Here is a 25,481-nt window from a genome sequence, read left to right as displayed (position 1 = left end):
CGCTCTTCACCCTCCTCGCCCTCGTTTTAGGTAGAACAGGCCAATGTTTCTCGATCCTCCATATCTTCAACACTGATTATTGTTCTTAAAGGGAAAGTTTGGCTTTATTAACATTAGTTGCTATGAGTCATTTGTTATTATGATGGCGAAGCATGGACATTAACTCCAGAGGTCTTTCCCATGGTCAGAGTTATGAATTGAATTGGCTAAGGTGTGGTAGCTAAATAATAATGAATAATAGTCAACAGGTTCAGCTAATGCTAAAAATATTTTAAGCCACAAAAAAAGAAAAAGAATGCAAAAAAAAAAAAAAAAAAAAAAAAAATCTGTAACAAAAATTATGTAAGCTTTTTATTTGCTATATTTTTTTATCACACACTGGAGCGTGGAGCATGGAGCTGTTTTTTGTTGTAAATTGTTTATGATTTTTTTTTTTTTTTTTTGCTTTGTTTTGCTTGTTTAAAATGTTAGCCACTTATTGACCTTTTCATATTCAGCAGCAGTTAGCCACAACTCCAAACACAACGATCCCGTCTGGAGATAATACTTATGCACAGATATCTGTGTTAGTAAGTAAGACATACTATCAACACATCCCTATTTATTTGGTGTTTTGTTGTTGCCAATACAACATTTTACCTGATGAACAAATCAAAACTAAATCTGATTATTTATTTTTTATTATTTTTTATATTTACCCCAAACCATTTAATGACTCACACTCAGTGGCCACTTTCTCAGGGCCACCTGTACAATCTAATGTGTCAGTTTAATTCAATGTTTATTACTGAGGTTGTAGTTTGCAGAGATCTTGTACTGGACTGCATAATATTGAGAGGTGTTTTTGATTTTTTGTCCTCCCTATTCATATACAATGGGGTGGACAGAATAGCGGAAACATGAACTGAACTCTGTGTCCAGACCACAAGCGCACGATTAGCACGAGGCGTTCAGGTACAGCATTGAGCATAGGTAACTTGTGTTTTGGATGACCTCAGATCCCAGTTCACAATGACTGTAGTTATGCACATACACTGTTATGCTCATGAGCTGAGGTTAGGGCCTGCACGGAGCCGCTGCAGACAGCTGTAAAGATTAAAATAAGAGCGTATCTGTTAGGCGTGCAAATAAAAAACGTGTGTGATTCGCTTGCGGTCTAGACAAGGGGTAAGCTTAAATTAACTCCTGGCTAGTGCTTGCTCTTACCATCATCTGGTTTTATTCCACTGCTGCAGGGGCTGAGAAGAACTGTGATATCACTGATCAGGTTGGCTTTCCATCTGATCTGCCACACAGGTCAAACAGGAAGATGGAGGAATCTTTCCTTCATCCTGCACATAGATGCAACTTATTCTAAGCCTTAAGAGTCATAGCTAATATCAGATAAAAGAAAAGCTAACTATGATTAGCTTTACGCTGGCTTTTTATTCAGTTTCATCTACAAATGTGCAGCATACAGTGTGGTATTAAATCAGCAGTGCACAATGTCAAGTCTTCCACGTTAGGTGGCAAAAACTTTGCGTGGGTGGAATAACTTAAAGCTGTCAGGTTGTGATATCATAGCAATATTGTGATCTTATTATCTCCGAAAGGAATGAAGCTAAATGAAAAATGTGAGCAAGTGAGATGTCCTCATTGGCGTTAGTACAGGACATAAGCACAGAAAAAAGGAAAGCTGTCTCATTACCACAGACAGCTGCAGTGCATTGCTGTGCAGAAGCTCAGAGAGGGTGTTTTAATGTCGCCAGTTTATTCCAACTTTAAAAAAAGAGATGAAGAAAAAGAGGAAGAAGAAAGAGCAGCCTTTGAGTTTCAGGTGACAATGAAAAAGACCTTCAGCCAGGACAGCCGGGAATTTAGCAGCATTAACATAACACGGAGGAGATACTTATAGGTTCATTTACATGTACCAACAAGTGGTGTCTGTCCGTGTGCTGCTGGCAAAGTCAAGTTTTTTTGCAGGTGTATGCTGTACATTTTGATTTTTGAAGTGGCACCATATTCATTAAGCAAAATCTAACACCACTGGGCCATGCTTATACTATGCTTATACGCTTATACCATGGTGTAGGAGCTACAGCTATTAAAAAAACACTGGTTGAGGCTGATGAAGGCACAGAATGAAAGTCAGAATGCTGCCCTAAAAATGTCATATTTTTTTGAAAACTTGCCACATTACAAACTATCACATGCCGCAGAAGCTTGCAATGTCAGAGCAATTTCAAGAACGTTCTTCCACACCAAACAGAAGTGCTAAAATGTTCTGTTCCTCTCACTAATGCACTTTGTATAAAGTTGGATATTACAGAGAATACAAATAAAGTCATTCATCAAAAATTTCCCTGCAACAGATTTCAACTATACCAGTGCTGTCATCTTTTAATATTCACATTGCCCAGTGAGGTTTCATATGATCACAACTTGAAATTTTCCCTTTGTGTAAAGAGATTCTGAGGTTCAGGTGAGATAGATGTGTGTCTGGTAATCCTCTACCATATAAACAAATAAACAAACAAACGCACAAGCTAAAATTTCAAAGAAGTTAGTTTTCAGATGTGAATATTTGAGGTATCCCATGTGAAAAGTTTCCTCTGTGACAAACTGTTACAGAGGAAATCCGAACTTAAATATGAAAAAAAAAAAAAAATCTAAAACCCACTTGTAGGACTCATATTAGGATTTCATTTTTTTTTTTCTTTCTTTTTTTAGTAGGGATTGCTGTGTGTTCACACTGGCAAACATGGGGCTGAAATGGTCATCTGTTTGAATCCAGTGCTGGTTAAGTATCTCTGGATCACACTTTTACAGTATCCATTCATTTTACAACTCACATATTCATATTCATATTCCCAATATGACAACAACAAATGTAAACAGTGTTATGGAAAACCATTTTACTGTAACTGCTGTCAATGTAGGCAATATTTAATTAGTTAAAGGATATATCTTATATACGTTGGGTGTGTTATGTTATATATGTGTGTATGAGTCATGAGGAGGAAGCATGAGCTCTGGTATGGCATTTAAGATACTTTCTATTCAAGGTTATTCTAAATGGTAAATTGACTGCATTTCTGTGATGTCTTTCTAGTCTACCATTCACTTAAAGCACTTTGAATCACATTCTTTTAATCACATTCCTACACACACACGCACACACACACACACACACACACACACACACACACACACACACACACATGACAGAGGTAAGATGCCAAGCTGCCTATCAGGAGTGGTTAGGGGTTCAGTGTCTTGCTCATGGACACTCCAGCACTCTCTCTAGAGGAGCCAGGGATCGCACCACGAACCCTCCAATTAGCAGACAACTGCTCTATCTCCTGAGCCATGCCGCCTCCCGCATAAAAGCATAGTCTCTTAACAAGACTCACTGCCAATTTGCATGACTTTTACCATTAACTGCAAATTATTAGCACTGCCCAGTAATCCACGGGCTTAATTTAAATCCTTGAAATATGTTCCAAGAGAATTAGACGCCTGTGAAATGGACGAAAGTTTAAACAAGTCATCCATGTATGCGGACACGTGTGCAGATTATAAAAGAAAGCGCTGATAGTTTTTCAAACTGAGCTTTAAGAGTTAGTAAGAAGTGCAGAGGGAAATCTTTGCCTCCATGAACCCATATTTATCCACTCCAGCTATAAATGTGAGCGCCTTTGCCACCCAGAGCCAATCTTTTCATACACAGTAATACATAAAAACAGGCCAGCAGAGGAATGTAAGGACTGTGTTAAACACAATGAGGCTCTGGGTATTAGATGTCAGACTGTTTATGAATCTCCACATCTTGTTTTATATTTATCATTTTGTCAATTGATCATAGATTCCTTCCTCTAATCACATTTCACTAATCCAACTGCAGACTCCTCCCTGTTGCATGTGAACAAAAACCTGTTGGGGCCTCAGCGGTTTCATTCTTCTGCTTGTTTTCTGGAAGAGAGGATATGTTGTCGGGGGCGATTAGGGCATCTGAATGTCTCACAAAGATTGTCGTTTTTGTTGTTGTTTGTATCGTCTGCTGAAATAACAGTGATGTAACGGCAAATCCCGAAGAAAATGCTGCTGCTCAAGCGGCTGTTTGTCGTCCAGCCTGTTGAGCTGCCGGCATTATCCGACATCATTCAAATGTGCTGAAGATGAAACGCTGCTGTCGGGTGGCCAGCTCAAGGGCCTTGATGGACGACGTCATAAAAAGTGCACATTTTAGCTGTGGAGCAAAGAGCCACTTGTTTATTTCCTTGAGTACAGTGCATCAGTGCGGCTATATAAACCCCAGGAAGCCAAGACTGTTTTATGTTGAAGATGCTCTGACTCTTGGATATTTTACTTCTTAAAAAAAAAAAAAAAATGTAGATGTGCCTCAAGGATCATATTCACAAAGTGCTCACGCTTACTCTTAAATCTACTTTTAAATAGCAGTAAATTTTCTAGTTAGAAGTTTCCACCATGGAAGTAATCCTACGGCTGTTTAGACTAATTTAAGAGTTTGAAATGAATGACGGTACTGCAAATGAAATACATATAATTAATTAAATACAAATAAATGTGTCCTCCTTATAATTAGCCAATGCCTTGAACAATGCCTTGAAACGAATGGGAATAATGACAGCTGTTTGAACATGTTGATATCCAGGATATGAAGATCGTCACAGTATGAATGCAGATTTGTTTGTGCATGTGTTTTTATATCAAAAGGACTTTGAATTTTATGAATGCTCTGTTGTGGACTCATAATGAGGACCGGGTTGGAGTGTGAGGCTCGCTGTTGAGTACCTGCATTTTCTATTTAGTAGTAATGTGAGTGTTTTTATCTGCACTACAGTCTCGCCCACATTTTCTACATTTACTGTATAAAAGGGCTGCAACTACTAAGGACTTTCATTTTTGAATAATCTATCAATAATTTCAATTAATCAATTTTTTATTATATTGCATATTTATAGCCTCTCAAGTGTCAAAAATAATGGCAAATGTTCATGGGAGGAAAGGTAAGCAGATCATAAGATTTTTTTGAGCTGTAACCAGCAACTGCTTGGTTTTGGTACCCGATAAATGACTGACATGATCAACTGGTTATCAACATAACATTTTATCAATAATTAATCAGTAGTCTTAGATATTACTATTACTTTTATGCCAGACAACTAATCAAGTGATCATTTTACCACTTTGGTGTAGGAATCACTTTTATCGCTACACTCCACCGGGATAACTTTGACTTTCAAAGAGCTGTGCTACAATATTCTGTTTTAAGGACTGTGCTCCTGAATTGACCTGGTAGGAGCAACTACCGTATGCTTTTTTTTTTTTTTTTTCATTGCTTTGAGGCAGTGTACTGTTAGTGCTGTTCTCCTCCTCCTCCTCCAGTTGGTCAAGTTCCCGCTCCAACACTTGTCACTCATCTTGATAAGCTGTCCACCTTGAAATGACATCTATCCTCACGCTGCTGAGGCAACTGGCATCTGTAAAGCCACCACAGACGTTGGAGAAGAAGTAGACAGTGAAAACAGGGAGTCTGCCAAAAAAGAAGAAGAAAAAAAAAACCCAAAACAAACAAACAATACCAGTGTTCAGTATGATTTTGAATGTGTCTTACCTTCTGCATGTTTAGCTTTGCTGTCATTTTTGCTTCCTATTGCTTTCTGCCAGTGTTTTCATTGCTATGACTGTGGTCTAAAGCCAAAAGTGTGTGTGTGTGTGTGTGTGTGTGTGTGTGTGTGTGTGTGTGTGTGTGTGTGTGTGTGTGTGTACTGTCAGGGACTCACACCAGACCCAGTTTGGAAAAAGCTGATTTTTTCAAGTCAGTGAATAAAGTTAGTGTTAAGGTTATGGTTGGGTTTAAGGTAAGTGTCCAAGAAATTAATGTAAGTCTATGTAAGAGTGGCATAAGTAAATGTGTGTGTGTGTGTGTGTGTGTGTGTGTCTGGGTGGGGGTGGGTATAACCACACAGATGCTGACTGACAATGTATAACATATGCTTTTTATTTACTGATAAAAGGGGAAAAAAAGAAAGTCATGTTGCACTTTTAAGCAGCAAAGCTACATGCCGAGCCGCTGGACCAGTCACTCACAGTTCCATGAGGACGGGTTATATCATGGATGTGTGGGTTTTCCTGCAGTTCAAACATGTAAGTCCATAACCTTGAAACATTGCATGCCAGTCTGCATTAAGCTTGCATCATGGCTGGCAGTGCAAAACAGATGCAATGTGATCTTGGCTTTCAAAGGCAAAGCGAAAGCCCAGGTGCTTACAAACGCATGGAAACTTCACACAGGCTCCGTACTGAGGACGCCGAGCCTTGATGAGGGACTGCTCTGTGTCTGAGGACAAAACAAGTACGATGCAAAATTATTCAGCACAGTGTGATCTGGCTCTGTGGCAGCGGTGCTGTCTAAAAGCAAAGTGCTCTGCTGGATCTCTGCATTTAGTAGATCACTAATTAACTGCACAAGGAATGGAGATAAAAATAAATGATAAAGTTAATGTCACAAATATGGGCGAGAACTCGCTGCACCTCTAATCTTAGAAATTGAAAAAGTGGAAATTATTTCTCACAAAATTAGTTATGCTAAATAATTTGGCACTCAGACAGCCAATTATGTCTAAACCTCCAAATATGGTAGCCTATTACCTAAAAATATTCAGGATGTTCCTTTAAAGGGCAAAACGCAGGGAGAATTATGATCATATGAATGACGTCAGGGAGTTGATTAAATATTTATAGCCGGCTCCAGCCGTAACTGCGTTTCTTCACAACTTTATTATAAAAGCAAAACGTGGGCTGAGCATTGAAATCCCCCCGGAGGCGAGCAGAACAATCGGACTGATAAGAGTTTTTAAGGGACACTGAGGACACGCTGGACTTTTCCCCTTTTCCTCTCCATCCTCCCCAGTCTCCAGACAGCACAGGAAGCAAGAGCGAGATGGGCGTCAAATTCCCTTGGGGTTCGTTTTAAGACGGGACCATCATTTGCTTAACTGATCCACTTGTATCACTCAAACTACTTAAAAACAACTTGGTCATAGGGGACTGACCATTTTTCCCACCCCGAGGCAACCGTGGCCATAATGATATTCTGCTCCAAGTTTTCAGTAGCCTATAAAAAGAAATAATGCGACTTACGCGCAGTTGATGCCTTCGAGAAACCATCCTATCCTCACATGCCTCTCTGGCTGACTTGGAAATCTATATTGCCAGACTCCAGCCGCAGACCAGGAGAGGAGGAAGACTCAGATGGAAAATCATGCAGCACTTTGAACCCATGGAGACATGGCACATAGGTTCCTCTCACCTACAAACAGATTCAGCGCAAGATTTGCTTTCATATTCACAGTGTCACTGTCTTGCACCTACTTATGCTACAGTATTATTTTTTGTCGCAGCACAATCATGACCAACCAGGGTTACGATGAGAAAAGGTGCCCGCCGAGCAGGAACGCGGGCGGCAAGAAACTTCTTGGCAAATTGGAGGATTGCGCTTTGCTGGATGCCAGGTCCGCTCTGGAGGAGTCTCGTGACCGGCGGGGATCAAGTGATGTCCGCGACCAAAGTAAAACCCCCGCCTCGTCGGGGAGCCACTCCACAGAACTCAAGTTGAAAAACATGAGTGTGGCGCAAAGGTATGGGAATAAGAAGCTGCCTAACGCGTTAATTGTCGGGGTGAAGAAGGGGGGAACCAGGGCGGTGCTGGAGTTCATCCGGATACATCCTGATGTGCGCGCACTTGGGACGGAGCCTCACTTTTTCGACAGAAACTATGACAGGGGGCTTGACTGGTACAGGTGAGGAATAGCAAAGCAAGCAGACATTCTGACTCCATGCATTTGATTTCTCTCAAACAGGTGAATTTGTTATGAAAGAGGGTGTGTTGGACGCAGAACCCGCACCGCCCTGACTGTCTCCCAGGGCGGCGCAGTGATCTGGTGCTGTGGTGTCGTGTTTGTGTGTGTGTGTGTGTGTGTGTGTGTGTGTGTGTGTTTATTTTAATATGAAGGCTCTTGTTGCAGATATTTTCATGTCATACTATCAGTTTGTCTTGCTGGGTCACAGCTTGGGTCAGTTCTCAGTCATAATGTCGCTGCTGTAAATACTAAATTGCCCTAAAGTGAATTTTAAGTGGCAAAATTAGCCGTGAAGGGTGAACTGATCATATCCACGCCATGCACATGCAGTAGCACTGTGTTGGTGAGGATTGCCACACTTGGTGTAATGTAGTATAAACACTGCACAGGCAGGCAGGCAGGTAGACACACAAGCACAGACACACACACACACACACACACACACACACACAAACACACGCCACAGCCAAGATCACACCTTTGATTCTACTTTTTACTTTTTTTCTTGTTCTAAGGCCTGTTGTTAGCTGTCAGAGCTCCATGGTGCTGAAAAAACAGGTCCATGATGCTGATGCAGAATCAGATTCCAACCACACACACACACACACACACACACACACACACACACACGCACAGACAGCCACGTTCACACATACTCACAGCCAACAGCATAGATGATACAGGCAGCCCCTGGCTTGCCAAGTGCCTTCAAACGAGCTGCGCCAGGGCATGAAATATTATTCTGTTGGTTGGTGACGGCAAAGGAGTTTACAAGGTGTAACCAGCCCTTCACACACAGCTTTTGATCTAAATAGACCCTGTTGAGAGTGATCTAAAGATATAAGAGTGGGCAACGCTGTGGCCCTTTATGTCTACATTTTGTTTTGTAACCTATAGGATACTTTTGAAATGTAAATCAACCTCGGTAGCTGTGTCACTCAGCGCAATAGACCTCATTCTACTGTCTGTAAATGTGCATGAATCAGGCATTTCCATGCTCCTCTCAGGAGATCTAAGTTGAGAACGCTGCAAAACTGAATATGCAGAGTCTGAAAATGTGTTTGGGGCAGGAACCGAAAGTTGTGTAAAAGAAAACGACTGAGGCTTTGAATTTGGCAGAGCCCAGGAATTCACCTCCATCACACTATCTTGAGCTAAGCCACCTGAGCTGGACTGACTCTCACGATGATACATAATTTCGGATGGAGGGAGCTGACAACAGGTGTGATGCTTGTGTTAGATTACTTCAGACTGGTGAAAATAACTACGAGCTTTCCACTCACACATTTTACTTCCCCACAATGTGACTGGTGTGGTAGGTACTGGCCAGGCCACAGAGGGATGCTTGCATGAGCATGTAGGCAGTGATGAGATTTGTCCTCAGGCTTCGCTGCAGGATTGAGCACCAGAGGCTGCAGCTAATTTTCATGTGTATGAGGACGTGCCCATCATGCCTCAGCTGAAATGTCTCTCAAATCATCAGGCACACAAGCTACTAAGACTCCCACCCCCCGCCCTTGACTTGAAACTATCAGTTTCAGTTATCAACTGCACTGATGTTACTCATTATCGTAAAATTGACCAGCTCCCAAGATCGTACTTTGTCTCAGAGTTAAATAATGTGTATTAGTCAGATACAGCATAAATACTCTCCATCTCTAAAATTGCTTTCTGTACTCAAAAAGCTACATTTAGAGTCAGGAGGATCTTCACACTAGGCTTTATAGCCTTGTTTAAATAAGATAGACATTTAATTTTATATGGTTATTGCTGTGGTCCAGCTATATTGTTGCCATTTTAATTATTTGTATTTTTAACATAAAGACACATGACAAGTACAAATCACAATTCAGATGCACAAGATGTTGTCATGATGAATAGTTTAATGAACACACACACACACCCACACACACACTTCCACCAAGGCAGAAGACCACCACCACAATCATCTCTCCACTCTGACTCAGCGTCCTGTCTCAAAACAAGCGTGGTGCTGAAAGGACAGCTCCTCCATGCTGGTGTTGATTTTGGATATAATCATGTGGGGTTTTTTGAATAATTTGAAATGCAGATGGACAAAAACTTTCCTACAAATTTTCCAAACTCTTTGTTGCTTATAATGCAGGTAGTTCTGTTTTGGTGATTACAGATGCAAACAAGCCTTTTGTAGCCTCAAAAATATGCTAAACGCAGCCATCACAGCACCAGTCTTTGTTCCAAAAGTGGAGACGATTAATTCAGAGTGAGAATTAGCTTCAGGAAATCACTATGTTTAATGCCAGTTGAGGCCAAGTCTTTTAACACAGGATGTCAAACTGCAAGTGTAACCCAATGATGACTTATTTTGTTTGACTGAGCATTTAACAATCAGTCTGTCTGTCAGGTTTATAGCTTTGGAGTCATGATGTCATAGAAATGTATTAGCAGGGGACTTCACGGGGTCACTTGACTAAATGGTAAAAAGGAAGGAAGCCAAGTGTTGCCAGCCTCTAGCCTTTCTTGCTGCCAATTATCGTACGTTTATTACACATTCATTGCACCTGTGTGATTGTACTTGTATGTGTATTTTCTCATGTATGAACATCGGCCTCATTGTTTGTTTTACGAAGTCAGAAGCCTAATGGCTCAGTGCAGTTGCCCAAATAAAATGTTGCCATTTTACATTTCTGCCACACTTTCAAAAAAGTTGAAATGTCAATGTTTCTAAACTAAAAATACATTGCATATCGACCTTTAGACTTGTAGCCAAAGTGGTGCAGTCTGTGTTGCTAAAAATGAACACAGCTCAACACAAAGCAAAGTCTTGTTGATGGCACCGTCCCCCACCCCGCCTTCCTCCTAATGTGGCATTTTTTTGCTCATTTTGTAGAAAACATGGTATTTCCACACATCCTTGGTTTGCAGAAAGGTAAAATGCCAACATTTTGTCTTGGCGACTGGGCTGAATCGCTAGCTAACTGCAAATCACCAGCTAATTGCTGACTGTTAGTTGATTGGTTATCATTAATTGATGGCTAGCGGATCAGCCAGTACTTGAAACAAGCGGCCCGTGTTGGAAGGGTAGTAGCCATCTCATTGAACTGAAATGCAGCTACTCAGCTACAGTTAAGTTACAGTAATTGTTTTGGAGTTTTTTGTGCATTTTATATTCTAGACCCTGTATCCTCCTCTTCCTTTTGTATACATAGTTATTGATTATTTCATGCGACTAAATGGTAGAGAGGAGAGAAGACGTACTCACCAAGTGCTGCCAGCCTCTAGCCTTCCTTGCTGTCACCTCTCCCTGTGATGTTTTCCTGCTGGCTGATGGATGGGACCGGAGCCGAGTACAGTCATTTTCCCCGGACACACTGTCACCTACCTCGAGGCATGGGATGATATGAAAATTTCACATCACAATGATCCTATTGCGATTATTCTGGCAATCATCAAAATGCTTAAAACTCTTGAACTGGTGCTAAAACACACTGGAATCACTGTACCTTTCATTTTAGTGAGAAGCAGATATTTTTATTGCATCACAGATTGAACACATCTTTTTGACTCGTTGGCTAGAACCAATGGACTGAACGACTGGAAAGATGAGGGCTCCCCTTTGTGGCAATTTTAGAATAAATCTATTTTTGCCTATTTTATGATTATCCTGATAATGGAAAATCACCATAATCAACTTTTTGTTTGTATATTTTATTGCAATCTGTGATACACACCTATATTGCCCCATGAATGGTTACACACACACACACACACACACACACACACATTCACATTAACATGCACCTGTTTCTAAAGAATGACTCTAGATAAGAAATCAAGTTTTCTCAAAAGAAGCTCCACAGAGCATTATTACTGAAAAAATTGCAGTGGTGTAGAACCGACGTAAAATCAGTCGTTTTAGCTTAAAGCATATGACCCAAGGCTGTAACATTAGAAAAGTAATTCATGCAAACACCCCAAAACCCGTAGCTCCAAAGTCACATAATCCATATTTAATGTGCACCTTTTTTTGATGCATCATACTTAGCTGTTAAACTGTACATTGGAATGGCACTTTATTTTTATACGCAATAAGGCACTTTCTAACTATTGTTTTTGTAAAATATAGGGAAAACTGTCTGAGAGGCATCTTTGTTTCATGTGCAGATGGTCTTTACCGTTGTGTGTATTGCACATATTAAATTGATTTAGAGTCGGTTTATTCACAAACAAATGTAAGTGTTTTTTGTAATACCTGCCAAAAGTAGCTGGATTGCCCGTTAAATACCACCTCGGCACATTAAGGCATTTAAAATTCTTGTCAGCATTGATGGTCTCTGAGAATTTTCCTCTCTGGTGGTGAAAGGGTTAATTATTGAATGAACTCGCCTCTGAAACGTATGGAAGGACAAGGCCAGACGAAGACAAACATAGAAGCAAATGCGCAAACAAGGGCAAATGTAGAAACAATGCAGTCACTTACACATTGCATGTTAATAAGCTGTTGCAGGAAATTAATTAGCAAGCGTCAACACAAGCATACAGTACAACACATGCACACTCCGATCCAGTGTGTGTGCATATCCAGCAAACAGCACTGAAGGGCACTTTCAAACCCTCCATAACATGCAACAGACCAGATGCCGCCTCGTCCCAGAAACTAGTCCGTTCCCCACATCAACAACCTCATGCAGCTTTATGAGGCCTAACGAAGCCACAGAAACTAGTAAAAGGCTTCACCAGAGCATGAGAGCATTAGGCTTTTTTAACTGATTTTTTTTTTCAAGAAGGCCAGACCGACAGTTTATATCCTTGACATAAAGACCAAAACATGACCTGGACTTGAAAAACACTTTAACTCAATATATGGGAATGGATTTTCAACTTGCTGAGTGACTGAATGGCATTCACTGTCCTATATTGGCCCTCAGGAAGTTAAGTGATAGTTTTATCTGTATACTGTGATTTTTTTTTTTTTTTTTTTGCATCCACATCTGTCTATCTATCTATCTGTTAAAAGTCTTGAACCATCTCTTTTCTGAATGACAATGTTAACATTAAGTCAAATGCATCACATAAAAAGCACCGATGAATTTAAACATTTCAGGACATGTTATTATTATTTTTTATTTCAGCTCACTCTTAGTGATATGAATGCAGCTCTGTTGGCAAACTCAGATTGAAACATACCATACTTATAAAGCCCAGCTTAATGGTCAATTGTACTGCACAGTCTGTCCTATTACCTTTTCACATGTGACAAAGCCGAGTGGCTCAGAAGAGAAATGGTGCAGTGTTCATTACCGTGCCTCCCGAACAGAGCACACACGTGGCCTCATTTATATTGTGTAAGGGTACTCACATAACTATATATGGGCTGATAAAACAGACATCTTACGGCCACCAATTTCCTCACACTTCTCTCGGCACTTTTTCCATTCTCCACAGAATCATAAAGATCAAACAAAAGCACATCGCTATACGGCATCAAGACTTAAAAGGGCATCTCAGCTCTATTGATTTTACAGGAGTCAGAAGCACTTCCAGTAGATTCCCTGAGAAGTGTTGAAATTGTATGAGAGGCTGCAGCTACAAATATTCTCCAGGTCCGCCATTAATTGGCTCGGGGAGGCAGGGATCTCTGGAACAGTATCATCAGAAAGGTTGATGAGGACAGAAAGTTGGATGGTTCTCATTTAACACAGAAAACTGCACATTATACAGTGAGAGATGGTCAGGCGTAACTCTCCATTATTAATGAGCTGTCTTTGTCCCTGTGCAGCTAGGACGCATGTAATAGTTAACATTAATTACAAAACAACTCTTCTTGAGAAATTTCCCCCAAAGAGAACTGTCCAAAACCCAGAGGGATGTTTTTTCTTTACAAGTCAGGACATAGGTCTTCTGGCAGGTTCAGTCAAATCTACTATTGTGGCTTCCCTGCAGACTGGAGACTTTGTGCTTTTCCAACTGTCTGGGAAACTAAATGTGGCACCCATATATCATGTATTACGCACAAAACTGTATGTAACATTTGAATTTCAATTGAAAAACCAATAGCGTCATTTCAGTCTGGCTACTTCAATGGTCAAAAGTATCAAATATGCTGTGCATCCCACACAAGTATCATAAGTCATTTGCCACATCATCATGTGGTGAACTTGTAATGAAGAGCGCTGAAGTAAAGCCATGAGGCTCCTGAAACCTCTCCCAATTTTGGTATTACAGTGTGTCTGCCACACAGATTAGCATTCAGACCGAGAGGATTAAAAAATATGCAGCAGTTGCCCAAATGCTTAATAGTATTTTTAGAAAATAAACGCTTACAGTATATGCTTGTGCTCAAGCCTTTAATGAAATTAATTGCACTAACCTTATGTTTTAGCACTAAGCGATTCATTTTGGAGTGTAAAAATGAGCTACTTCATGTGCAGCTTCTCACCTTTATCTGAAGTGCCCTCAAATACACTGAATTACGTCAGGTGAACTATTGTAGGTCGAGTAATGACAGCAGATGTCTGATTTGTTTCATAATGTGTCTTGGAAATAGTGGAAATTGCGCTCCAGTATGGCCCACAACATGTAACACCATCAAAATAGCTCTGTACCTTCTCTCTGTGTTTGGAGGCAGTGTGATCCTGAAAGTATCCCACAGTTAGAAATGCTTTGCTTGTTTTCAGAGTCAGCTTGTTAACTCTCCCACCATGTGTGTGTCCCCATTGGCCTGGGATCAAATCCTGCCAGAATCTTCCCTCCCAGGTCATTCTGCCCTGTCTCCCTCTCTACTTTCCCACCGTCTAAATAAAGAAAAAAGAAGAAGAAGGGAAAAAAAGTAAAGGTGTGTAGACTGCCCACTCTCCCTTTATAAATATCCCTGACTGTTTTTACCCTGGAGGCCACTGGAAACTCAGAAAGAGAACTTCCACGAGCTCTTGCAACTCCAAAGTTGAAATTGATTCCTGAAATCTCCGCCTGTTAATATCAGTTTAGACGCTTTACCATACAGCATGCCACAGTATATAACTGCACATACAGTATAGGTGAGCATGCAATATTCCCCTCACTGCGAAAGACATCACCCACAAATTCACTTTTAATATTCAGAGGCCATTTCCATGTCACTAATAAGATATATAAGGTGCCTTATCCGGCGCTGCCTCTGTGTTTCTACTCTCCCTTGTCTTGCTCCGTTAAAAGCAGCAGCCACCAACAGCTCTAAATCTACAAAACATAAGCGATCGACAGGCATCCTCATCTGAGAGCGTGCAGCTTTCCAGGCGAGGTTTTTCAGGAGTATTCCTCGTTTGTGAGTGTCTTCATCTTTCAGTATTCTTGGATACCTTCCCAAGCCACATGACAGAGTGACAGCTTGTAGCTCGGCTCAATTCAACGTGTTGTTGCTCAAGAGGAGCAATTGTCACTCGTTTCCCTCTGCAGGCCGACACATAAATCGTTGTTATTTCAGGGAAAACAAAAGCCCACAGTAGTCGAAATTCCATCAGAATACGGGTGTGTGGTTCAAGGTCAAGCGTTTTATTCTGCTTTTCACAGCGTAGCGGAACTGTATCACATTGCTACAAATATGTTTTAGGGCTGATACGTCCCTGAGGATAAGCGTGGTGTCAAAAAGATCCTCCTCTGAAAGACGCTTGTCTGAGGCAGCCTGTTAAAGGGATATTCAGTCGGTAGATTTGTCTTGGGTTAAATTTGAGTAAGAAGTGCTTGGTTCTTGATTTTTTTTTTTTCTTTTCTTACTTCCTTCTGTTTTCCACCCAGCTCGCCTGGCTGCAGTATTGCGGTATTTGTCTTGATCACTCTTTGTTAACTCTTAATAGACTTTCACCGAGGCAAGCCCCTGTTGCTGGTGATTAATGATTGGATGTCATCGCAGCAGAAATCTGAGTGAGTGATACTTTAATAATGCAGCACTCTTACCAGTGGAGACTGGATCTGTTCTGTCGCATCAGGAGAGGCAGTAGCGGTTTTTAGAAAGTGCAGTGGCAGAGACTTGATGAGAATCACTGAGCAGCAGAACATTTTCCATGCATGGTCTACCTGTATAACACAACCTGTTAATGGGCGTGGGCTGCAGGGACTGAAACTGTGCAGGCTAGGGGCTTTGCTGCTGCAGGAGGAGTCAAAAACACTGCAATCCCACACCTGGAACACTTTGTGATCCCAAATCTCCTGGGATTTAAACGTTTTAATAAAAACATGTAAGAAAAATGGAGGAAAGACACAAAAACACATCATTTACATTTCAGACTTGTAGACTGCTGCATTTAGAAGCCAGTGATATTTGTACAAAATGGTGCACCGTTATGAATGTATACAGTATGTGTTACATTTCCCACATTTGTAGTTTAAATGCTAATGAGACGAAAATCTAACACTTGCATGCTCAGTTGAAAATCTATTTGATAATGTGTCCAAACTGGTTAACATCAACCAGCCATTAACCTGAGGCTGCTCTGGCAGGCGCTCAGCAGAAAACTGCTGGACTTGAACAACTCAAAAAAATTATTTCAGAAAGCTGATGTCAAACCCACCAGGTCAGGTTAGCCTGCCACACAAACTGTTTTATATACATGCAATATATTGTTTATTAATCTACATTTAGTAATTCTTCCTTTTTGCTCTTGTTCCTTTTGTTAGTTTTACATTTTTACATTTCCAATTTTCCACTAATGTGTTTTTTTTTTTTTTTTTTTTTTAAGGTAAATGAGCGCCTGAAGTAGCTTAAGCTCACAGAAAAATGTCCGGACATGTTTTGAGCTTCAGATTTGGAATCAGTAATCATTTTTGGGCTTGTGAAATAAATTTGCATTGATAAATGTTTATGTGTGTAAATGACTTGATCAGACAAAACCGAAATGCCTTCGCCGTTCCACGTACAAGAAAAGCTTTGAAGTTGCATATAGTTTGAGAGCGAGTGGAAGAGCGCCTACAGTTTTCTATTTTTAAGGCTTAAAGTGCTGCAGACTCATTTGCTTTCACAGATTTTGCTGCTAATGGATGTTTGATGATCCCTTGTTGTCATTCTCCCACACAGTCCATACATACATGTACTTTATCCTCTTTGTTTAGCTATAATTTAATGCAAAGATACAAGGTAGAGATGAGATTTTTTTTTTTTTATTATTTTACAGTGTCACTTCATGTCACTTTTCATTCAGATTTTAGATAGATTTCCATAGCAGAACGTCTGATATAGGTACCGTGTTACATTCCCGCTCAAAAAGTGAATATGAAGCTTTTTGTTCTTTTGTTGTTGCTGGAAAGCTTTGTGTATAATATTGCAAATATATTCCCAGGACTCTGATAATCCTCCCTCTACATGCCGGTTTATTCTGGTAATGTGATGGCAATGAGAGCCCCAGACACTGTTTCTGGTAATTTACTGTGTAACTGCTCCGTTGTTAAATTACTCCAGAGAGCAGCCAAACACAATATGTAATGGACACTTTGATGTGAGCGGCTCCCTGGTCAGATCGTAAGGCTAGCTATTGTTTAATGGGCAGGGTTTATTATTAGTCCCTGTAATGGCAAACATTTGTTGTCCGGTGGGAGGTAAAGGCCACTCTCTAAATCTTTTCACCTTGCCCTCCAGAAACAGTCCCTGCTGTGACTGATGGTTACTAAATTAAATCCCAATCAGATCAGTGCTCGTCTGAAATCCTCCAACTCATAAAACTTATTAGTAATAGTGTGTCACCACATTCCCTTTAATAACCAACACCGACAAGGAGGATGATGTGAATAATAAGTGAATAATACGTTTCCAACCACTATGACACACTGAAAAGTGCTTTACTGAATATCAGACAAAACCAACGTTGATAACATTTAGTTATTATAGAAGAATAATCTTGTTCCAGCCAACGTAACAACATGCTTTTTGCTCCCTTAAGCCCATAAGAACCTCTCTGTACATAATCCTGCAAATATTTCCTCACTCAAGACTGACAGTATGCCAGAGTCCCGTCTGATTTCAAACAGCGGTGAGATGGCAGGACTAAGTTGAGAGTCCATTGATTGTGCAGGAGAAAGCTGACCTTTACTTGTTGTGATGGTCTGCATCCCTGATGATGCTGCCGCTGCACTTGATAAGTTTAAGTTAACAAGACACATTTGTATGGATGAGAATGGTCCACAATTTCACGGCATTTTCTGATTTTTTTAACATACTGAAAGAAATTGTAGCTGAAGTAACTGTGTGCATCATTACCGATTCCTTAAGTGCAGTTGTTTATTATTATTATTATTATTATCATTATTCTTTTTTTCTCAGAGAAATAAACAGCAATATTAGTGCTGGGCTTTCCTCTTGATTGGCCAAGCAACAGCGGCCCGATTGGTGACCTGTGCCGGCTAGGTTGCTTTGAAAAGTGTGCAGTGCATTCCCTCTGGAAATGCAGACTGCATGAGAGCAGTGTGTTGGAGTTTAATGAGGAGTCCTTGGTACTTTCAAACAGACAGCCATGTTTGTGGCGCCTTCCTCCGTTATGATAATGCAAGATCCGGAGGCAAGGAGGCAGGATACAAAACATGAAAACAATCTCCAAATCATCATGGGCTTGAATCTGATGCGATAAATTAAAGTAAAACAATATGATGAGTGGAGGAGGGTTTAGCTCACCCAGCATCTCTGAATGACGTGAATAATATGGGTTTACATATTTTTACATTTCACTTTATAGCCCAAGTTCTGTTTGAAAGTAAAGTTTGAAAGAATCATGTTTTTGTGACGAAGCTCACCCTTAACTTATTACTCTCTGATTTTACCGTATATCCTGCTCCACCCTTCTTTTTTTAACATTTTGCATGACAGTATCTTTTTTTTTCTGTATTCTGTATCTGCTGGATGCAACGCTTCATCAAAACTGCATCATGCTTATATTGAGTGAAATATTCAAACCCACTATAACATCAAAAAGAAAATACCCCCATGTCTTATGTATCATTATGTACACATTTCCCAGTAATTCAGCAGGATACATTTGGTATCTTTGGAAATCTTGAGGGCCGCACTAAATTTAAAACAAACTTCTGTAGTTTTGAATGACACTGCGTGCATCTGCAATGAGCTGCAGAAGTCAGGCCTGTTTCATAACGAGCCCAGAAATGCTTCAGTAAAGTCGCACCATGAAAAGGATGAGACTCGAACTGTTTGCTTATTTTGTTGTTGAGCTGTTTGCCTTCTCGGCCATTATTCTCCTGATAAATGCAGAGTCAACATGTGGTGAAATCACAAAAACGAGAAGAAAAGGAAAAACACACTCCACCAGTTTTCAGTGTAAGGCAGCCACAAACATCCTCTGAGTGTTACCAAATGGCTCTGCCTCTCAAATTAGGTTTTTACACTTGGCTGAGTTACAGTGAAGTGTTTTGGGCTTTTTATGAGAAATTGTGTTTTTTTTATGTGTTTGCATGCTGCAGGGCTACATCTCACACCATGCCAGGATCACAGTTGTGACCTTTGTTGCATAAAAATAGGTCACTACTAGAAAGAAACTGATGCTTGGAAATTAATTAATAGTAGTAATAGTAGAAATAGAAATATAGATCGTTCCCAGAGAAATCAGCGTCATCACCTGAAAATGTATCGACAGATTACTTTATGGAAATGTTAAAATGTCGGGCGCAAGTACATCGATTAAATTATGTAATCGTGCAACATGGTGTGGTGTATGAAATAAAATCCAGCAGGAGTAATAGATCAAATAAATTGCCTTAAATAAATTAACCCCATTTGACTTTCCTAGTGTTACATGCTAAGTGTTTTATCAATAAAACAGCCTTTTAAAGAGGTGTGGGTGTTAAAGCTGTATAACTCCCACACTGATGAAAAACCTACTGCATTACCAAGGTTTTTTAAGCTGTGGAAAGTTTTAATTAGTTAGGCGATCATATTTTTCCACAGTCATTAAATATTAATAAGTGTAAACATGCTTGAATTAAAGGTAATACTCTCTGTAAAGACAGAAATGGCATTGAGTGTTGGGCTGAAGGAGCCGGCAGTAATTAGCTTTCAGCCTCATTCTTTTATTTGACCAGGAACGGGACACATTAGGAATATTGGGCAGATCTTCCACAGCTCAGTTCATTTTCCCAGAGTGATTAAAATGTCAGAGCCAAGCCTGTAATGCATACTGACTTCGGTTTCACCTGTGAAGAAGACTTCGCTCTGCACTGTAAATTACCTCAATGAATTTAGTTTCGCCTCTGAGTGAGAGGGTGGTAATCAATCAATCTTTTTACATGCGGACTTCAGTCAAACGCCCGTTAATCAAGGTGTGTTTTTGCGCGTTGGTGTGTGTGTGTGTGTGTGTGTGTTCATGCTTGTGTCTGTCTAAGCGTTATTGACGAGGACCTGAGCAAGGTGTTCATGTCAAAGTTCATTTCAAAGTCTATTTCCTTTGATAGCGGTGAGAAGTAGGCACAGTGCATACTAACTGGATGATATAGGGATTCAGGCAAAATCATCCATTTGATTTTTTAGTTATAAAATGATGTAGATTTTCTGATAGCAAACAGTTTCCACTGAGAAAAAACAAATGGCTTTGGTAAAAACATGCTGAAAGATACTGCAGTAAAGATCCATATTTTTTTTATCTTTTTTACTCAGACATTTGGAAAATGTTGTGACACTGCAGATAGTTTCTTGGCAGGCAGGGACAAGTGAGTAAATAATTAAGCAGGGAAGTGGATAAATAAGTAAAAAAAAAAATAAAGAAGAGAACTTCTGGTGGTTAATTTATTACATGTTCCCCTGTTAGCCTCGTTCCTTATATTAATATAAGATCTTAATAAATCAAACATACATAAATGAGGCAGCTGTGCCAGTGTGTTTGAATGAAGAAATCAATCCAGTAATCACAAAGAAAAAACAAAATGTACTACTCACCATTCATATTCAGTTTGTTAAAAACACTCACATAACAAAGGTCAGCTCCAGGTTTTCTGTTTGTTGTTGTCGTTGCAGCAGACAGAGATTTAACTTCCCCAGAGCTGATTCATATTTCAATGCCGATTTTCTGATAACAGGGGCCTAAATATAAAAGACTAATTCAGGAAGTTATTACAGATATTACAGGCACCCCGCCGTGCTCCTCATTAACACCAGCTTGGGATAGGTGACCTGGAATTCATCTGACCAGGCCGCTCCTGCTGACATGAAAGCATCCCTTATGTTGAACAGTAAATAGCCCTGATGCAACTTTCAACAAAATTAAAGTCTTAAAATGCTTTGAATATTTGATTATGCCTTCTTTTTTTTTTTTTTTTTTTCTGGGGTGGGGGTGAGGTGGGGGGGTGGGGGTGGGGGGACTGTCATTTTAGCCAATTGAGCATGCATACTTGTTAGCAAAGCAACTAACTAACCAAAGAAATGAAACAGAGCAAAAATGGCAGGTAGAGGATTTGCAAGTTATAGTTAGATGTACACAGCAGAGGAAGGTTTTTGTCAATGTCTGCTTTTTTCCTGAAAAGATAGACACGTGCCTGATTCCCCATAGGATTCAGGGACTGCTGATTATCTCTGCCTTGACATAAATTGCCATATTGTTATGACACTCCCTTCGCATACTGTACATACACACACACTCGACTGAAGCAGGACTCGTTTCATGACGTGAGGTAGGAGGTGGCACCTAGTTATCTGCTTGGTGTGTTTCCATTCCGAGGAAACGGAGCAGCCACTCAGGAATTGTTTAAGACCTGCAAGCAGCGCGTTCATCCTTCAGTCAATGACATTGATTTTAATAGATTGTATCATTTTAGTCTAGATCACACAAGGGCAACTTAATTCTTTAGACACATCACATACGTCAGGATACAGATGGCACATGTTCACGATGACAATAAATGGCGGAGAGGAACACTTGGCACACTTATTTCATGAGACAGGTGCGTGGGAGATGGATGTGTGGATCAAAAGTTGCAAACAGACTCTAACTTGCAGTGATACGGTATTTGCAACATTTCGATGCCAGAGCTTCATCAGGCAGTGATGAATGTCTTCTTCATGTTTTACTTGGAAGTTTGTTTTTGGAGCCTCGGTTGGAGTGAATGGGCAGATGGTGAAGTTGAAGCTGTCGACATTGAAAATGCAACCGCAGAAGCAACTGATGGGTGTAAAATGGCAAAAAGTTACACTTTCACGACAACATTTTAACAAACTTCTGTACTCACTTAAACTTTGTCCAACAGAACACCTCCAGTGTTTAAAACAAAACCTTTAATAACAATACATCCATAAATGCTCACAGAAACAAGCCCATTCTTTAGATATGCCTTTAATATGTTTATAGGCACAATAATGCAGTTGTTGCCCTTGTTTTGATTATGCAGATAGCTCCAACAAGCTGTTGCATGTGTAGCAGAAAAAACCCTCTGTGCATATTTATGACAACTGCTTGCTCCCCTTTATTCTTCAAGGAACATTGATCATTTCCGTCCTGTCATAAATTCCAGTCATATTGCTCCCCTCATAGCTGCACGGCTCTCACGCAACAATCTATCATGTCTTGTATCCAACACTGAGATACAAAGCATAAATACCTGTAAAAATTAATAACTCGTGGTCACTTGGAAAATGCTGTAAAACCTCTGATGGACAGGCCGGATCTTTTCATGTTTAATCATTCCGGTAATGAGACAGTACTTTTCAAATGACCTCAGTTGAAGTAGCAATTAAGCGGAGGTCTTAAAGCCATATTCTGATCGCAGCATGCAGTAAAGTTTTGTCATGCATGTAAACACAGTTATCTACTGCAGTACGGGGTCTGCCTGGTTTGCTCATAAAGTTTGACACTTTCACCAGGCAGCTGTGGATGTGATACACTGCCAGCACAGCCGTCTCTGACACGGCTCTGTATGTGTTCATATTGTTAATCCATTTGCATGTTTTTGTGATAGGACAATTTGCAGTTCTCAGCCACTATAGGCAGAATCATCTCATCAAAACAATATGGATAACTTCATCTTCAAGGCAAGGATGAAACATGAGTAATGTTGACAAAAAAAAAAAAAAAATGGTTTGCTGATCACATAACCAATAACTCGTTTCGATTCTGTATTACCCAGAATATGGCAGCAACTTTTTTAGTGTGTAGCAAAGCTGTTTGCAAGCAAAGGTGCTCTTCCATCTCATGAAAGATTAATGGTTGCCTGTGGCCCTGAGGCACCCTAGCTAACAGCTCAGGATTCATAAATAAAGCTAAATGGATCAATATTTCCAAGACTTTAGAGGTAACCTATGACCACCCCTACCTTGAGAAAGACAGCTCTGAGAAAGGTTAGGTATTAATCTGAGCCTTCCCCGAGTAATAATAAAGAAATTGTGGCATTTAATCATCAGAACTGTGTGGTAACATACTGGAAATCCAGAATTTGATTCACAGCTGCAGTGAAATGTAGAAATTCAGGCGCTGTGTCCTTTGTAATCATAAAGGCATAAGACCAATTTAATAGCACTGTATTGGAATTACTGTTACCGAGCTGTTGTGCGGGCTCCTCAGCAGAATAGCTTTTCAGTTTTGAAAGGTACAGCGAACGGTATGAATGCGCTACTATACAAATCTGAGTGGTAGCTGAGGTATTCATATGTTTCAAAACCCAAACTGACCTGGTGCTAATGGAGATCAGCCTTTACTTTATGTAGACATTAAAACCATGGAGTCAGAGCTTATTGACATAATGCAGCGAAAGCAAACAGAGGGTAAAATATTATGTTATGCTGTATAATTTACAAGCCTTTGGCCGACAGGATACAATGCCAATATTATGACAACATGATGATGGTGCATGTTGTGGTTATGTAAGCTGCTGCATCACTAATAACATAAAAACCTTGGGTGTATTTGTGGCACATCTTTGTCTAAGTATCAGTGGTTACCTACTGTAAGAGACATGTTAGGTGTTTGTGATGCAGGTGATATGGATTAATGATCACATTTCTGACATTTTAACAATCAGAAAATGGAAAAAATTCATCTACAGATCGTACGATAAAGGAAAAGTAAGGTATTCTTGACTTGACCATATGTGTTTTTCCTCTCTGTCCTCTCCCAGGGGTCTAATGCCACGGACGTTAGACAGCCAAATCACATTAGAGAAGACCCCGAGCTATTTTGTCACCAGAGAGGCACCGAGACGGATCTCCAGCATGTCCCATGAGACCAAGCTGATAATTGTGGTGCGTAACCCAGTCACAAGAGCCATCTCTGATTATACACAGACTCTATCCAAGAAGCCCGACATCCCAACGTTTGAGGAGCTGGCCTTTAAGAACAGAAGTTTGGGTCTTGTTGACACTTCCTGGAACGCTATTCGCATTGGGATGTACATTCTGCACCTGGAGAACTGGCTGCAGTACTTCCGCCTGTCGCAGATGCACTTTGTGAGCGGAGAGCGGCTGATCACGGATCCGGCCGGGGAAATGGGCCGAGTCCAGGACTTTTTGGGACTGAAACGAATAATCACAGACAAGCACTTCTACTTTAACAGAACCAAAGGCTTCCCCTGTCTGAAGAAGCCAGAGAGCAGCAGCCAGCCACGCTGCCTGGGAAAATCCAAGGGCAGGACTCATGTGCAGATTGACCAGGAGGTTATTGAGCAGCTGCGGGAGTTTTATAGGCCTTTTAATGTCAAATTCTACGAAACAGTGGGACAAGACTTCAGGTGGGACTGAGAAGGCCATGCAGAAACAGACAGCTGTCTATTTAAATGGCTACCTCGGTGAAGTCATCCAGAGTACATGTTAACTCATGAAACTGTAAGTGAGGGCACCTTCATAAAATGTTTAAAGGGTGAGTTTATTAAGCTGTGTATAAACTGAGAAGGTCAATTTAAAGTAATCTACAACTGAAAGACTCAATATAATCATAATCTGGGTCAACAGGTTTGTTATCCCAAAAAAATAAAGAAATGCTGCAATTTTGTTTATTTAAAAAAAAAATGCCTTGGTGGAAGAAACATACACAGAACCTGTCTTCTTAGCAAATATTTTATGTTGCCATGGAGTCATTAACAGGCAACCAGCATTAGTGACCTCAGAGTCCTCAATATTTAGCCATTTACCCACACTGAGCCTACATTAATTATGTTGTTTGGACAAACATTGCTTACCCTGCATATTTATTCACCATCAGTCATCTTCTGTTCACCCAAACTGAACCACTGGCTTTACTCCTCAATGTAAAGTAACTGCAAAATGTCAAGTGAATAAATAAAATCAGCCTATGACTTTCTTGGCATTGAAACATCTCTCCATACCACTGACATAAATTCACAGCTGATACTGACAGGTTTACCGAATAAAGGTACTGTAACTGGAATAAAATACCAGATGAAATTAAAAAAAAAAAAAAAAAAAAAAAAAAAAAGTGAATAAAAATATGAGACTGATCTGGGTTGGTAAAATCTGTAAATATCTACCAGAGCACCCTTAGTGTTCTTTCTTTCTTTCTTTCTATCACAAGGTGGAAGGTGAAATGAAGTACTTTTTTTTGTTTTTCTTGCTTACAGATACTGAATGAATAGCATCTCATTCAAGAAGTGAGCAGCAGCGTCTCACTGGCTGCTACAGTAATACATTCATGTGTGCTGCAAACATCTGCGGTGTATTTGTGCATCAGC

At 40.2% G+C, this 25,481-nt stretch overlaps 1 protein-coding gene across 1 annotated transcript; it reads left to right on the top strand.

Moving 5' to 3' along the window:
* Positions 1-7,293: 7,293 nt before the first annotated feature.
* Positions 7,294-24,534, top strand: hs3st2 (heparan sulfate (glucosamine) 3-O-sulfotransferase 2). The gene is made up of 2 exons (XM_030056889.1): positions 7,294-7,805; positions 23,916-24,534. Exons 1-2 carry the CDS (start codon positions 7,294-7,296, stop codon positions 24,532-24,534), a joined length of 1,131 nt encoding a protein of 376 aa, XP_029912749.1.
* The last annotated feature ends 947 nt before the right edge of the window (positions 24,535-25,481 follow it).

Source organism: Myripristis murdjan, chromosome 8 (assembly GCF_902150065.1).
Source record: "Myripristis murdjan chromosome 8, fMyrMur1.1, whole genome shotgun sequence".
Taxonomy (NCBI): domain Eukaryota; kingdom Metazoa; phylum Chordata; class Actinopteri; order Holocentriformes; family Holocentridae; genus Myripristis; species Myripristis murdjan.
The sequence above is the reverse complement of the archived record's forward strand: the minus strand, read 5'-3'. Positions and strand labels throughout refer to the sequence as shown.